The sequence below is a fragment of the Hypanus sabinus genome, chromosome 11, assembly GCF_030144855.1.
Source record: "Hypanus sabinus isolate sHypSab1 chromosome 11, sHypSab1.hap1, whole genome shotgun sequence".
Taxonomy (NCBI): Eukaryota; Metazoa; Chordata; class Chondrichthyes; order Myliobatiformes; family Dasyatidae; genus Hypanus; species Hypanus sabinus.
Window position 1 is genome coordinate 13,083,798 of NC_082716.1, and position 17,701 is coordinate 13,101,498.

General features: G+C 42.5%; 1 protein-coding gene across 6 annotated transcripts in view; it reads left to right on the plus strand.

Moving 5' to 3' along the window:
• The window catches only part of zzz3 (zinc finger, ZZ-type containing 3), a 187,768-nt gene extending 171,432 nt beyond the window's left edge, over positions 1-16,336 (plus strand). For all 6 annotated transcript variants that reach the window (XM_059983801.1, XM_059983806.1, XM_059983802.1 and 3 more), the window contains 3 exons: positions 9,832-9,966; positions 12,229-12,329; positions 14,675-16,336. In XM_059983801.1, coding sequence (XP_059839784.1) covers positions 9,832-9,966; positions 12,229-12,329; positions 14,675-14,819 — 381 coding nt within the window. In that variant the 3' untranslated portion in view covers positions 14,820-16,336. The remainder of the gene's footprint in view (positions 1-9,831; positions 9,967-12,228; positions 12,330-14,674) is intronic.
• Positions 16,337-17,701: the final 1,365 nt, after the last annotated feature.

Genomic DNA, 17,701 nt, shown 5'->3' on the forward strand with positions numbered 1-17,701 from the left:
ATTATGTTAGATATTATTGCAGAAGTCTTGCTGCTGTACTTAATAAAGCATTGCATTTTGATGTAATCCTTTGAAGGATGAAAGCCCTGAATTTGGACAGACACCAGCAATCAACTCGTATATCCCAGAATATTGTCACCAAGAATTTAAAACAGTAGAAAATTAATAGAACCCACTGTTGTATCTTATTCAGATGCATCTTTAAAATGGCAACTGCTCTACCCATGACTGCAAGAAAATCCACAGAGTCATGAACACAGTTCACCACATCATAGAAACTTGCCTTCCCTCCACAGGCTCTGTCTACACTTTTTCTGCCTCAGTAAAGTAACCAACATAATCAAAGCCCACTTCCACTGCACGTACAGCTAGAAACATAGAAAACTTACAGCACAGTACGGGCCCTTCGGCCCACAAAGTTGTGCCGAACATCTCCCTACCTTAGAAACTACAAGGCTTACCTATAGCCCTCTATTTTTCTAAGCTCCATGTACCTATCCAAAAGTCTCTTAAAAGACCCTATCGTATCCACCTCCACCACTGTTGCTGGCAGCCCATTCCACACACACACCACTCTCTGAATAAAAAAACTTAGTCCTGACATCTCCCAGGTACTCCCCAGCACCTTAAACCTGTGTCCTCTTGTGGCAACCATTTCAGCCCTGGGAAAAAGCCTCTGACTATCCACACGATCAATGCGTCTCATCATCTTATACATCTCTATCAGGTCATCTCTCATCCTCTGTCGCTCCAAGGATAAAAGGCTGAGTTCACTCAACCTATTCTCATAAGGGATGCTCCCCAATCCAGGCAACATCCTCGTAAATCTCCTCTGCACCTTTTCTATGGTTTCCACATCCTTCCTGTAGTGAGGTGACCAGAACTGAGCACAGTACTCCAAGTGGGTTCTGACCAGGGTCCTATATACAGTAGCTGCAACATTACCTCTCGGCTCCTAAATTTAATTCCGCAATTGATGAAGGCCAATACACCTTACGCCTTCTTAACCACAGAGTCAACCTGCACAGCTGCTTTGAGTGTCCTCTGGACTCAGACCCCAAGATCCCTCTGATCCTCCACAGTGCCAAGAGTCTTACCATTAATGCTATATCTCTTGGTGACCTTTTATTCAATATTTTCATATGATCTGACTTATGGCCCTTCCAGTTACCTTTTTGAAGTTTTGGATTTGTTCAGGAAGTTTTTCCTTTTTTTTTTGCTTTCACTCTCAGTTTGAGCTGCCCAGTTCTTTTTTCTTTTTTTTTGTGTTTTGGGTTTTTTTTTTCCATACGTTTCAATTATAAAAGTTTCTTTATCTTTTTTCTTTTTATGGACAAGAGGAGAATCAATTACCTTTCTCTTTATTATACACTATTAGATTAATACTATGTTTGATCTTGCTAATGTTTATTTTTCCTTTTATTTGAACTGTTATTGATATAGATATTTGTGATAATTCTCCTCTTGTTTATATATATTTGTACTTTTTAATTTAACTAATAAAATGATTGATAAAGAAAGAAAGCATACTATATTTTGCCATCATATTTGACCTACCAGAATGAACCACTTCACACTTATCTGGGTTGAACTTGATCTGACACTTCTCAGCAAAATGTAGAACCTCACACTTCTCAGCATTAAACTCCATCTGCCAACGTTCAGCCCATTCTTCTAACCAGCATAAATCTCCCTGCAAGCTTTGAAAACCCACCTCATTATCCACAACACCTCCTACCTTAGTATCATCGGCATACTTACTAATCCAATTTACCACCCCATCATCCAGATCATTTATGTATATTACAAACAACATTGGGCCCAAAACAGATCCCTGAGACACCCTGCTAGTCATCGGCCTCCATCCCGATAAACAATTATCCACCACTACTCTCTGGCATCTCCTATCTAGCCACTGTTGAATCCATATTATTACTCCAGCATTAATACCTAACGACTGAACCTTCTTAACTAACCTTCCGTGTGGAACTTTGTTAAAGGCTTTACTGAAGTCCATATAGACTACATCCACTGCCTTGCCCTCGTCAACATTCCTCGTAACTTCTTCAAAAAATTCAATAAGGTTTGTCAAACATGACCTTCCATGCACAAATCCATGCTGGCTACTCCTAATCAGATCCTGTCTATCCAGATAATTATTAATACTATCTCTAAGAATACTTTCCATTAATTTACCCACCACTGATGTCAAACTGACAGGTCTATAATTGCTAGGCTTACTTCTAGAACCCTTTTTAAACAATGGAACCACATGAGCAATACGCTAATCCTCCAGCACAATCCCTGTTTCTAATGACATCTTAAAGATCTCCGTCAGAGCTCCTGCTATCTCTACACAAACTTCTCTCAAGGTCCTGGGGAATATCCTGTCAGGACCCGGAGATTTATCCACTTTTAAATTTCTTAAAAGCGCCAGTACTTCCACCTCTTTAATTGTCATAGGTTCCATAACTTCCTTACTTGTTTCCCACACCTTACATAATTCAATATCCTTCTCCTTAGTGAATACCGAAGAGAAGAAATCGTTCAAAATCTCTCCCATTTCCCTCGGCTCCACACATAGCTGACCATTCTGATTCTCTAAGGGGCCAATTTTATCCCTCACTATCCTCTTGCTTTTAATATAACTGTAGAAACCTTTCGGATTTACTTTCACCTTATTTGCCAAACCAACCTCGTATCTTCTTTTAGCTTTTCTAATCTCTTTCTTAAGATTCCTTTTACATTCTTTATATTCCTTGAGCAATTCCTTTACTCCATGCTGCCTATATCTATTGTAGACATCCCTCTTTTTCCGAACCAAATTTCTAATATCCCTTGAAAACCGTGATGCTTTCAAACCTTTAACCTTTCCTTTCAACTTAACAGGAACATAAAGATTCTGTACCCTCATAATTTCACCCTTAAATGACCTCCATTTCTCTATTTCATCCTTCCCATAAAACAACTTGACCCATTCCACTCTCTCTAAATCCCTTCGCATCTCCTCAAAGTTAGCCTTTCTCCAATCAAAACTCTCAACTCTAGGTCCTGTCCTGTCCTTCTCCATAATTAAATTGAAGCTAATGCTATTGTGATCACTGGACCCGAAGTGCTCCCCAACACATACATCTGTCAGCTGACCTATCGCATTCCCTAACAGGAGATCCAACACTGCCCCATCTCTAGTTGGTACTTCTATGTATTGTTGCAAAAAACTATCCTGCACACATTTCACAAACTCTAAACCATCCAGCCCTTTTACAGAATGAGCTTCCCAGTCTACGTGTGGAAAATTAAACTCTCCCACAATCACCACCTTGTGTTTACTACAAATATCTGCTATCTCCTTACACATTTGCTCTTCCAACTCACGCTCCCCATTAGGTGGCCTATAATACACTCCTATCAGTGTTACTACACCCTTCCCATTCCTCAATTCCACCCAAATAGCCTCCCTAGAGGAGCTCTCTAATCTATCCTTCCAAAGCACCGCCATAAGATTTTCTCGGACAAGCAATGCAACACCTCCTCCTTTGGCCCCTCCTACTCTATCACACCTGAAGCAACTAAATCCAGGAATATTTAGTTGCCAGTCACACCCTTCCTGCAATCATGTTTCACTAATAGCTACAACATCATAATTCCAGGTATCAATCCACGCTTTAAGCTCATCCACCTTTCTTACAATACTCCTAGCATTAAAATAGATACTTTTAAGATACTCGCCACCCCCTCCTCTCTTTTCATCTCTAACAATGCATTCAAATTTATTATCCTTTTCTTTCTTCTCCCTCACATCTTCGGGCTGAGCGCATCCCTTCTCCATCATCTGCTTTTCCTCCCTCACACACTGTCTATTTACTTGCTGTACTGGTGAACTAATCTCCTTTCCCATGGTTTCCTCAAATTGATTCCTGCCCCCCCATCTTACTAGTTTAAAGTCTGCCCTGTAGCCCTAGCAAACCTCCCTGCTAGGATATTGGTCCCCCCAGGATTCAAGTGTAACCCGTCCTTCTTGAACAGGTCACACCTGCCCCAGAAGAGGTCCCAATGATCCAGAAACTTGAATCCCTGCCCCCTGCTCCAATCCCACAGCCACGCATTCATCCTCCACCTAATTCTATTCCTACTCTCACTGTCACGTGGCACAGGCAGTAATCCCGAGATTACTACCTTTGCGGTCCTTCTTCTTAACTGCCTTCCTAACTCCCTATACTCTCGTTTCAGGACCTCTTCCCCTTTCCTACCTATGTCATTGGTACCTACATGTACCATGACCTCTAGCTCCTCACCCTCCCACTTCAGGATATCTTGGACGCAATCAGAAATGTCCCGAACCCTGGGACCAGGGAGGCAAATTACCATCCGGGACTCCCGATCACCTCCACAGAACCACCTGTCTGAACCCCTGACTATTGACTCCCCTATTACTATGGTTCTTTTTCTTCTATCCCTACCCATCTGAGCTACAGGGCCATCCTCTGAGCCGGAGGCCCGGCCACTGTCACTTCCACTAGGAAGGCTGTCCCCCCCAACAGTACTCAAACATGAGTACTTATTGTCAAGGGGTACAGCCACCGGGGTACTCTCTAGTACCTGCCTCTTCCCCTTCCTGACCGTGACCCACCTATCTGCCTCCCGTGGCCCCGGAGTGACCACCTGCCTGTAACTCCTCTCTATCACCTCTTCCCTCTCCCTGACCAGGCGAAGGTCATCGAGCTGCAGCTCCAGTTCCCTAACTCGGTCCCATAGGAGCTGCAGTTCGGTGCACCTAGTGCAGATGTGGACGTCTGGGAGGCTCGGAGACTCCAGGACCTCCCGCATCCGACACCGAGAACAACAAGCTGCCCTCACACTCATACTTCCCGAATAACTGACAATAACAAGAACTAAAACATAAGCCTACTGTGCCCTCTTCCGCCTAAGCCCCCTGAGCCCAAGCTCTACACTCTGCTCCCGGCTCACTCCGCTGCCCGCAAACGAAGCTGCCCGCTTCTTAAGGCTGCGTTCTTTTTATATCTTCCCTCCTTCATGCGCCTGCGCAGTCCCGCCTCTCAGAACTGCGATCTGAGATGCAATTGGACAATTTGAAAATGGCCGCCACCGCACTTCTTCTCAAAGCCTCGCTGTCCTCTTCCAAAAGAGGACAGCTCTTCCAATCCTCCTGAACCTCTCCCATCAACATTGATGATGCAAAGATCATTGCCAGGGGCTCAGCAATCTCCCTCACCTCCCACAGTAGCCTAGTGTACATCTCATCCAGTCCTGGTGACTTATCCAACTTGATGCTTTCCAAAAGCTCCAGCACATCCTCTTTCTTAATATCTACATGCTCAAGCTTTTCAGCCTGCTGCAAGTCATCACTACAATCACCAAGATCCTTTTCCATAGTGAATACTGAAGTAAAGTATTCAGTAGGTACCTCTGCCATTTCCTTTGGTTCCATACACACTTTCCCACTGTCACACTTGATAGGTCCTATTCTTTCATGTCTTATCCTCTTGTTCTTCACATACTTGTAGAATGCCTTGGGGTTTTCTTTAATCCTGCCTGCCAAGGCCTTCTCATGGCCCCTTCTGGCTCTCCTAATTTCCTTCTTAAGCTCCTTCCCATTAGCCTTATCTTCTAGATCTCTAACATTATCTAGCTCTCTGAACCTTTTATAAGCTTTTCTTCTTGACTAGATTTATTACAGCCTTTGTACGCCACAGTTCCTGTACCCTACCATAACTCCCTGTCTCATTGGAACCAATGCAGAACTCCACACAAATATCCCCTGAACATTTGCCACTTTTCTATCATACTTTTCCCTGAGAACATCTGTTCCCAATTTAAGCTTCCAATTTCCTGCCTGATAGCCTCATAATTCCCCTACTCCAATTGAACACTTTTCTAACTTGTCTGTTCCTATCTCTCTCTCTAATGCTATTGTAAAGGAGATAGAATTATTTTCACTATCTCCAAAATGCTGTCCCACTGAGAGATCTGACACCTGACCAGGTTCATTTCCCAATACCAAATCAAGTACAGCTTCTCCTCTTGTAGGCTTATCAACGTATTGTGTCAATGAACCTTCCTGCACACACCTACTCCACCCTATCTAAACCCTTTGCTCTGAGGAGTTGCCAATCTATATTTGGGAAATTAAAATCTCCCATCACGGCAACTCTGTTATTATTACACCTTTCCAGAATCTGTTTCCCTATCTGCTCCTCAATATCCCTGTTACTATGGGGCAGCCTATAAAAAGCACCCAGTAAAGTTACTGACCCCTTCTTGTTGCTGGCGTCTATCCACAGAGACTCCGTAGACAATCCCTCCATGGCGTCCACCTTTTCAGCAGTCATGACACTACCTCTGATCCACAGTCCCACGTCCCCACCTCTTTTGCCTCCCTCCCTCTCCTTTCTGAAACATCTAAAACCCAGCACTTGAGGTAACCATTCCTGTCCCTGAGCCATCCAAGTCTCTGTAATGGCCACCACATCATATCTCCAAATACTGATCCACGCTCTAAGCTCATCTGCTTTGTTCACAACACTCCTTGTGTTGAAATAGACACATTTCAAACCTTCGGTCTGAGCGTGTCCCTGCTCTATCACCTGCCTATCCTCCCTCTCGCACTGTCTCCAAGCTTTCTCTATTTGTGAGCTAACCTCTTCTTCCCCAGTGTCTTCAGTTCAGTTCCAACAATTCTAGTTTAAACTCTCGCCAGTAGCCTTAGCAAACCTCCCCGCCAGGATATTGTTCCCCCTGGGATTCAAGTGCAACCAGTCTTTTTTGTCCAGGTCACACCTGCCCCAAAAGAGGTCTCAATGATCCAGAAATCTGAATCCCTGCCCCTTGCTCCAATCCCTTAGCCACACATTTATCCTCCACCCTGTTCTATTCCTATTCTCACTGCCACATGGCACAGGCAGTAATCCCGATATTACTACCTTTGTGGTCCTGCTTCTCAACTTCCTTCCTAACTCGCTGTAGTCTTTTTTTCAGGACCTCTTCCCTTTTCCTAACTATGTCATTGGTATCAATATGTACCACAAGCTCTGACTGTTCTCCCTCCCACTGCAGGATATCTTGGGCGGGATCTGAAACATCCCAGACCCTGGCACCTGGGAGGCAAACTACCATCCAAGTTTCTTTCCTGCCTCCACAGAATCGCGTGTCTGACCCCCTAACTATAGAGTCCCCTATCACTACTGCCTTCCTCTTCCTCTCCCTACCCTTCTGAGCCACAGGGCCAGACTCTGTGCCAGAGGCACGGTGACTGCTGCTTCCCTCAGGTAGGTTGTTCTCTCTCTCCCCCCCCCCCCCCAACAGTACTCAAACAGGAGTACTTATTGTCAAGGGGCACAGCCACAGGGGTACTCTCTAGTGCCTGACTCTTACTCTTTCTCCTCCTCAATGTGACCCACTTGTTAAGTCTCCCGTGGCAAAGATAAAGAGGTCAGGGAGAGGGGAATCATTGTTTGGGAGGGACATTCTGTAATGCTAAATAACTCAATTGTTTGGAATCAAATAATCTTGTCCAGTGTCTCAGGCTGGGTGTGTCTGCATCTGTACCATCCCTCGCCCCAACACTGCTTCTCTGCCACCTGTCCTATACCCCTCCTGCAGTGCTACTCCCAATATCCTTTGCTCCTGTCAGATTTACAAACTTGCTCTCCACTCCACATTGACAAATACAGTACTGTGCAAAAGTCTTAGGCACCCATCTATTAAAACTGCTCCTGTCATCTCCGATAATGAAATAAACTAATGGGACTCAGAACACAAGTATGCTTATGGCTCAATTACAGTTTATTTTACTTGTGCACAAGAAGAGCAGCATGTGTTCTGTGGCCTGGACAGAAAAAACTTACTTTTGTCTATGGCTTATCAGTTTCAGATAATGACCATTTGTAAGTTGCATATGGTTTATATATCTTACTTGCAAGATCAATGGCCATTTACAATAGAGATGTTAAAAGTCAGTAGAAACTGCAAGCTGACCACCAGTGACACTTTGAAGTTTGTAAAGCAATTGTTTTGGTTGTGTGTGCCTTGGAACTCTTATCTCGTGTCTCGACCCCAGTGTTCAAAGGGAAGTGATGCTCTTCAAAGACCTTTCTTATAAGGGCTATCAGCATTCTATCTGCAGTCTCTCCTTGCCTGGATATTATGTTAGCCTAGTCTTACTGGAACTTCATGACTATTGACCTCTTCTACGCCTCACCCGATTTCCATTTCTTTGCACTGTCGTCTTGGGATTATTTTACCCCTGGCTCACATTTTTCTTCCTCAGCCATATGTTGGGTGGACAGATCAGGCTTTGAATGTTCTATATGGTTTAATACTGCATCTGTTGGTCCATTTACACATGGTTTTGTTTTACAATTTTTTAATACTTTTCATTTTGACAATATAATTAGTATATAAAATAATTTTAAAACTTGTAGCATGGATATATTGTGACAATGTCCAAAGTTTTACAGAAGTAACTGAACATGCAAACATCTGACACACTTTCCTACACGTTCTACATTTTTATTGACGTTTTTAGTGCTTTCTCATTCTCATCATGTTGCCCCTGTATAGTTAAGCTTGAAAGCTGATAGTTGCGTCTCCAGGACAGGGAGTGTAGGTTGCAGGCGAAATGCAGGGTGCATAATTCCCTGACGCAGTATGCAGTTGAGGGGAGTTGCCCCATTGCTATTTTTGGGTGAGAGCCCTTTTGCTGATCATTTAGCACTATTTCAAAGATGTATGGGAGTCTTCATCCACTGACCTGGATAGCCTGTTACCTGCACATTGTCATGCTGTTTGTTATTATCACATTGGACACTGCACAAATACATTACAAGAGTGAATACATGTCAGAAGCAGTTGGCAATAAACTACCTTGATGCTTATTGCAGTCATGAAAAGGGACTATAATAAGGTTAGTTTTTAAAAACTGCATGGGTAGGAAGGAGGTGATGACGAAGGACTCGTGTGACCTGTTGATTTTACAGCACATGCTCTGCCAGTGATGGAGTGGGTAAGTATTGAGTCTGGAACAATAAGACTTATCAGATGAAGTATGGTGAATAGTGCTTCTTAAATATTTCTGTGTGTTTACACCCATCTGGATGTTCTTCACAACCTGAAATGAGGCCTGCGGATAATGGAAAGGCTGGCATTTCTTAGACCATAAGACTTAAGAGTAGAATTGAGCTGTTTGGCCCACTGAGTCTGCTCTGCCAATTCCATCATGCTTGATTTATTATTCCTTAGTCCCTTTCTCCTGCCTTCTCCCATAACCTTTGACATTCTTACTCATCAGGAACCTATGAACCTCTGCTTTAAATATACTCAGTGACTTGGTCTCCACAGCGATCTGCAGCAATGAATTCCACAGATCCGTCACCCTCTAGCTTAAGAAATTCTTCCTCATCTCTAAAAGGGACATCCTTCTATTCTGAGGCAGTGCCCTCTGGTCTAAGGCTCCCCCACTATAGGAACATATTTTCTTAGAAATGTTCTTTGAAAGCTGAATATAATCCATTTTGGACCATCAATTGCTCTCTCAGTTGTGGGCTATTCTTGTTAGTATCAGTTGCTGACAGGTTACATTGAATGAGCCTGCAGCTTACTGTACAGAACTCTAGAATGCAACAGAGCTTCTCCCCATCCTCCCTAGAGTGTGGGGCTAATATGGCCTTTCTTGATACCAAGTACAAACTGCAGGTATTTTCTCTTTCTATGTCTAATGCAAGGCCATCCACTAGAAAAGCTAACTCTCTCTCCCCACAAATGGTGCCTGACCTGCCAATTTTTTCAGCTTACATTTCTTTTCTGTTTTTTCAGGATGAAGAAAGTATTCCACCTTCATGTCGACAGATGGCAGAATACAAAGAGTTGCTATGCTTGAAGAAACTGCGGAAGCAGAAACTTGAGCTAATACAGGGGGAAAGCAGTTTTGTACAACATATTGGGTATAAGGTAGGTTGAAACATTGTGTATTTTGAACCCCATTCCCTACCCTTTGACCACTGGGGTAAACCCAAGATGAGGAAGCCTGTGATTGTCCTCAATGAATGAGGAATAGAAGTAGAATTGTTGGTCACAGACTGGAGGAAGAATTCATTGCTGCTGTAGTGCTAAGTGATGTTTTATGCATCTTAGTCTCTTGTTGCTCAAGTGAATGACACTCTGTGAGCACAATGTGAATTTGCAAAATGATTTTTCCTGTGTAAAGCCACAAAAAAAAGGTTTTTATTGAAAGCGACAAGGGAAATCAGCCCACTAATGCAATCTCTCCTTCTAACTGAAGTACTCCATTCTGAGCATCATCCTGGTGAATCTCTTCTGTGGCCTGTCCAGTGCAGTCATTCCCATCCTGCATGTTGTCCTAGGTATAACCAGTGATAGGTATCACAGGGCAACATGGCCCAAGGTCCTTGCACGATCCACAAGGAATGTTGTAGAGGGAATAGTATCCTCAAGAGGAAATCACACTGGAGGCACACGGGTGACTGTGACATGACTTGCTCTGTTGAATTGTGAATAATCTTGAAATCATTTTTCATTTTGTGGAAAAAATAGATACAGACTTGCATTGTGTTGGGTGGTCAAGAAAAAGAACTATATAGTTGAATTTCCAGGTGATTATATCTAGATGGAGCAGTGGCATTCCCTGGAGGAAAGACAAATAATATGTAGTTACCATCCCACTTTGGCCCAGTGATAGGGGTGATGTTGATGAATATACTAATTGCAGATTCCTACTAATTAGCTGTAGATGTATTTATATTATTTTCTATCTGACTCAAGAATTGGGGCATAATGCTGTTCTAGTGCCATCAATCTGGGTACAATTCTGTCAGTGTCTGAAAATGAGTTTGTATAATCTCACCATGGCTGTGTGGGCTTCTTCTTGTATCTGAAAGACTGCCTTTTGGTTAGTAGGTTAATTGGTCATGATTGTAACTTGGGCAGTGCAGGCTCACTGAGCTGGAAGGTGCTGTATCACTAAATAAAATAAATAAGTAAGTAAAAACTAAATATGCCCTGAAAGCATTCCTTGTTAAGCAGTATGTTGTTTTGCCTTTACAAAATATTGCTGTAGTATGTCAGTGAATGGTACAGGCTTGGGGGAGTTAACGGGTATATAGCTGGCCTCTGTCAGTCAGGGTCCACCATGGGTGTTGCATCCTAGCCTTCTAGGTATGCAAAACCAGGACAGCACGATATGGAAACCAAGCTGTTGCCCATGTAGCCCTCTCCACCTCTGATGAAGCCAAGGGAACAGCAGAGACCAATACATTTTGCCAGTTGGTGTTGAACTCAACGTAGGACTGACTTAGGGACTCCAGCTCCAGATTTTATCCTCAGGGCTTACTTCCAAAGCCCTCCCCATGAGGGGGTATAGCTGCAAGGCAGTAGAGGTCAGACATCAGAGTTTCCTTCTTCCAGATGAGCTGCCAACTTTCCTAGGGCCGAAATGGCTAGCATGAGAGGGCATAGTTTTAAGGTGCTTGGAAGTAGGTGCAGAGGAGATGTCAGGAGTAAGTTTTTTATGCAAAGGGTGGTGAGTGCATGGAATGGGCTGCCGGCAGCAGTGGTGGGGGCAGAAACAATAGGGTCTTTTAAGAGACTCCTGGATGGATACCTGGAGCTTAGAAAAATAGAGGGCTATGAGTAAGCCTAGGTAATTCTAAAGTAAGGACATGTTCAGCACAGCTTTGTGAGCTGAAGTGCCTGTATTGAGGTGTAGGTTTTCTATATTGCAATGTTTAACTGTGGTTGATGAGCCCCATCTGCCCAAAGCTACTGGTTTAAAGGAGCCAGTAACCGTCTTTGCCCCTTCTGACGTAGAAACATTTCCACCGGTCTTAGTAGCTAAACCAGATGTGAAGGCCAGGAGCTGGACTTGGTTGTCAGAGGCTATTTGAGGTGCATGCCATTAGTGAGTGGGAGCTTATCCCCATTACTTCTCCCAGCTATAACAAACTTAAAGAGCCAACTATGGGATTATGGGGGAAATAAAAATGGAACATCACTGGTGTAACTGGCTCTTGCAGTGTGATTCTATGTACTGCTGACTAACCTGCTCCTCATACTGCTTGTTCCAGTATTGGTTGCTGGTAATTGTTTCTCCTCCTTTTGTAGCATGTGAACCTGCAGTGAACATGTGCGGCTGTTGTATTGCAATAAGTGATTACCTCTTCTCACATAATTTTAAATCTGATTTTTTACTGTCAGTGTGATAACTGTGGCATGGAGCCAATTCTTGGATTACGGTGGCATTGCCAAGATTGCCCACAGGACAACTCGGTAGATTTCTGTGACAGTTGCTCGGACTGGTAAGTTATCTAAACTGCACTCAGTCCTGTGAGTGTTTGCACGTAACTTGTTGTGAAAAGGTACTTTGTAATCTGTATGGAAAGTTAGTGGAAATACACAGGAGACCTGTAACCTGAAACAGAACCCAAACTTTATCTGGTCAGTATTTTTCTTCCTATCACCTCTCGTATCCAGGCCCTTCAGTAGTTGTGGACTCTTTATATTCTTTACCTTGATTTTTACAATGTCTATTACCCCTTCTGTCATCCACGATTGTTCTTTTGGGCATAAATTGGTTCTCATCACGTTAAATATATATTTTGAATATCTCAACTGCTTTTCCTGTTCATTTATCTTTTCTACATATTTATTATGGATAAATTAGTTAGAAGAAGTTCTTTTCCATTGTTCAGAGGTTGCCCTTGCCTAGACCTAGATTCCAAACTATTGGGTTTAAGGTAACATTAAGTGAGCGGTTCTTCCATTTCACTTTTTGATCATGTTTATGGAAGAAAGTTTTGATTGAACTAAGGGATTCAATGAAATAAGCCTTGCCCACCCTCTCTCAGCCACATCTGTTCTTATATTATTCACGGTCCCCAATCCCACACAGACATTCCCTCCATCCTCCTTTTGCAACTTTAAACAGTTCAATTTCAACTTTTCCTAGTTCTGGTGTAAGGTCATTGATCTGGAATGTTAGTGTTATTTCTCACCCCAGAGATCCTCTCTAAATATCTCCACTATTCTCTATTTTTATTTAACTTTCACTTAATTTTGTTTGTTGGTTTCACGGGTTTTTTGGTTTACACTTGATGTGTAGTGTTGAGATGTTAGCTAGATCTGGTCCCTCACTCATCACTAAATCTATCAAATTTCTAGGATAGACTACTGCAGTCACCTATTCTGAGCACACTTTGAAAGGTCAGTGTTTTCAGTCATGAGTTAAACCTTACAGCTTACAAGTCTACATGAAGATTAAAATTGTCTATTGGAGCCACCTAGGTTACTACATGCTTGTCTGATTTCTGCTTCTGTGCTCCCTGCTTCACATGCTACCAACCTAACAAGAATCAACCATTCAACAGATACTTTTCTGTTAAGTGCATCAAAGAGGATGTCCTCTCATTTGTTTCATTTGATATTGTATCTACGATGATCACCCACTGAATGGTAAAAGAGGAAAAATACTGAGGGCAAGGATTACTGCCCTCTTTGCAGGTCTTCTATGCTAAGAGCAGAATCATTTATACAATAGGAAAATGGCAAAGGAATTAAGCTACCTGGTGTCAAAAAATTCTGCCAAAAATACCATGTGACTGAACCCCCTCATCCTTAGCATTATGGTAACCTTCCTTCATGCTCTCATTCAGGGCCTCACCTGCAGCGAGCACAATACTGCAGTGAAGCTTTTTGACAGATGTTCATAAAGGTGTCTGAAGCACAATGTCTTTGTTTTTCTATTCAGTCGCAAATGTACCCCGTAATGGACATGGAACTAGGAAGAGACTGGTTGAGGGATCAAATTTACTGTTATGTAAATAAATTATTCATCACAGATCCCAGCATTTGATGCTACCCTGATGCCTGAGCAAGTTATCAAGTTGGGCAGATGATTTCCACTGACAAGCAAACTCAATATTTTTGTTCACATGGAAGGTTGAATCTGGAGCACTCAATCCAACAGAATATAATTACTGGAGGTACTCAGCAGATCAGACAGCATCTATGGAGGGAAATAAACATTACCATCCTAAGGAAACGTCTCAACCCAAAATGACAATTGTTCATTCCTGCCAATAGGTGTTGCCTGGCTTGTTGGTTTTCTCTAGCATTTGGTCTATGTTGCTCAGTCCAATAGAATAATTGGTCTTGGAGCTTGAGTTCATCTTTACCACAGCAGCTTTGTGTATGTATGCAACAAGTTAAGTTGGTAAATTGATTTTGTTATTGTTATTGTCACATGTGGCGTCTCTTGCATGTCATCACACCAATCATTTTGTCGCATTGGTTCATTGAGGTAGTACAAGGGAAAAACGGTAACAGAGTATGGCGTTATATATAAGTAGGATATGAGGGTACAGCCTCAAAATAAAGGGATATCCCTTTTATACCCAAATTGAGGAACAATTTCTTTGGCCAGAGGGTGGTGAATCTGTGGAATTTGTTGCCACAGAGGGCTGTGGAAGCCATGTCACTGAGTGTAGTTAGGGCAGTGATTGATGGGTTCTTATTTGGTGAGGTGGATAAAGGTAATGGGGAGAAGGTGGGAGAATGGGGTCGAAATTAAAGTTGACTTGTCTTTAAAGAACAGTTTCAAATCGTTCCAAGTTGGTTATTGTCTTTTTGTTCTCTTTCCTTGCAGCCTGTATGAAACAGAGATTCACAAGGGCGACCATCAGTTGGACCCAATCTACAGAGCTGAGACATTTCTGGACAGAGATTACTGCATGTCTCAGGACACTAGTTACAATTACCTTGACCCAAATTACTTCCCAGCAAACAGATGACGAAGAGGGCATAGTTGGGGAGGAAGAAAATGAACTCCTAGTGGGCGTTGATTCATGCTCTTTGGTGCATCACAATGAAAAAGGCTCCATTTGTTGATTCCATGCACAGATCAGAAGGGTCCAGCTGCTGTTTCAAGTGTGCCCACAACTGATGGCTTCTTTGGGCATCCTCAACTGTGGCCCCATGCTCCCTGTGGTCCTTTACAAACCATTCAATGGCAGCTGAACATTCCTAACATGCAACATGTTTCCTTAAGATGCCTTCAAACCATGTTTTCTCTTCCTCTTTCTTCCTCCCTCTCCCCCCTCACTCTCTCTCTTCCTCTTTCACTTTCTTTCTCTCTCCCCTACCCCATCCCCTCACCCCTCCCTCTCTCTATCTCCCTGTCTTTCCCTGTCATTCATAAAGTTCAGTTGCTCTCTGTTGATGCAGATGGAAGAGGAAGGGAAGATCTGAAGGTTGCAGAATGCGCAGGCCCAGTCATTTAATTCCAAAGGCAAGATCGGTTTCTGTGATACTGACTGTTCTCTTAAACCATAAAATGATGTAGATAAATGTCTATTTAGATGAGTATTTATGGAACCACATGATACATTAGATTTGCTATTATGTCGTGTAGTATATAGTCCTACCTACACAAAGAGAAGGCTGCCTTTTGGTGTTGGAAGGGAAGTTTTATGTTTTATATAAGAGAGTTTAATGAGCTAGCAAAGTTGATGGTAGAGGTGCAGAGTCTAGTTATGATCCAGTGCGCTGGGTCTGCTGAACATAACCAGCTGCCTCCTCCCAAGTAGGTCTTTCACCTTCCATCTCTCAGTCCCTCCACCAAGCAACAACACAAAGCACTACATGAGGCAAAGAACCTTGGGGACAATAATAAAACCTGGCTGCATTTTTCTTTGAAACCACCCCCGCATCCTTCCCACAAACAAAGCTGCACAGTTGAAGTTTGAATACAAGTCAGTCGTCAGTGAACGTGTTTTTAGATGTAATGTGATATAAAACGACTATGTAATGTGTACAAAAAATATGGTGAATTAAGTACAGTGGTAGCAACAGTGTACAACACTTTATACATTATATATCTATACACGTGCGCGTGTGTGTTTGTGTGTATATGCACACTCTCACACACACCCACTCACTTCAAATTCAATAGAGCCCCTACCATAATCCCATAAAATGAGAGTTGGCCATACAACTCATTAACAGAACTGCCTATAAAAGATAATCAAGTATTATAATAAATTCCCTTTTTTGTAGTCTGCACATAAGCTCAGTTTGCTGAAAGATTGTATTTTTACTATGTATTTAAATGATTGATTGAAACTAGTCAGCAGTGAGCACGGGCTTCAGCTGCAAATGTTTTTACCAGTAGTTGTGCATTGAATAGAACATTTTTGTACGGTTTCATTTTCTGGCCTCATATCTGTGTGTATGCAACATGTTCTTATACAGATGTACAACTGTCAGGAGAGCTGTGAGAAATAAAAACCACGTGGAACTAGTCTCCTTATATCATAGTTCCTGTCTTTACTTCACAGCTTAACACACAATCGGTTCTCTTTACACAGCAGGTTTTTGTTCGCTGGGCACTGTTACAGTAAGTTTCGATTTGATAAGATGGCAGCATGCTTGGACACAACAGCCATTCCGGGTCTAATCTAAGGTGTATTTGTTCATCCTCTACATCTTTTTTACAATCGCAAGGCTCTGCTGGATACTAAGAACATCAAGTACTGCAGGACTATCCCATCAGCGAGTTATTTGATAGCGATAGAGCTGGACTTACTGCGTATTGTTGTTGTGTTGTCACCTGGACTTCTTGTGTACTGTTGTGCCAAGGTAGTGTGATTGTCCTGGACGTTTTTATTGCGATCGCAAGACTGTTCGACATTGGTAACATAAAATACTGCAAGTCTGGTTCACTGGGGAGACTGGTGGAAGGGGAGCTGCGTTGCCTCAGTTGTGTGGACAAGGTCCTCAAGCTTCAGAGTCGTCTTTGGTGGTCAAAGGTAAAGGGGACACTGCAGCCGGCTGTGTGCTGCTGAATTTCATGCTATGTGGGGCTGGCCCTCCCATTAGTGCTTTCCTCCAGCAGTTTGCTCAGTGTAAGAACAAGCTGGACTAGGACAACTCAGGGACTTGGGCTATATTATTATTGCTCTTTTTCTCTTTGTGACTATATGTTTTTTTTCTGAACTCATAACCATATGTGCAATTTGTGCTATATCTGTGTGCTATCAGTAATGTATTTTGCACCTTGGGCCTGGAGGTATGCTGTTTTGTTTGCCTATATTCATGTATGCTTGAATAATTAAACTTAAACTTGAAACTTTCTTATGTAGTTTAAATCAACTGGAAAATTGTATTTAACCAATTTTTAAAAATACAGAGTAAATTTATTATCCAAGTATATATCAGCATATACTACTCTGAGATTCATTTTCTTACAGGCATTCACAGTATAACAAAAATATACAATAGAATCAGTGGAAAAAGTGAACCCAAAGACTGACAAACAACCAAAAAAAAACAAAGAAAAATACTGAGAACGATTTGTATAGTCCTTGAAAGTGAGTCCATAGGTTGTGGAATCAGTTCAGAGCTGAGTTGAGTGAAATTATCCACATTGGTTCAGAAGCCTGCTAGTTGAAGGGTAGTCGCTGTTCTTGAATCTGGTGGTGTAGGACCTAAGGCTCCTATATCCCTGTCCCTTTGGCAACAGCAAGAAAGCATGGTTTGGATAGTGGGGGTCCTTGATAATGGATGCTGCTTTCTTGTGGCAGTGCTCTTTGTAGATGTGCTTAAAGGGCATCCTTGTTAGGGGCATATAATAGCACAATGTCATCAATGTTTCTCTGAGGGTGTGGGTCAGGCA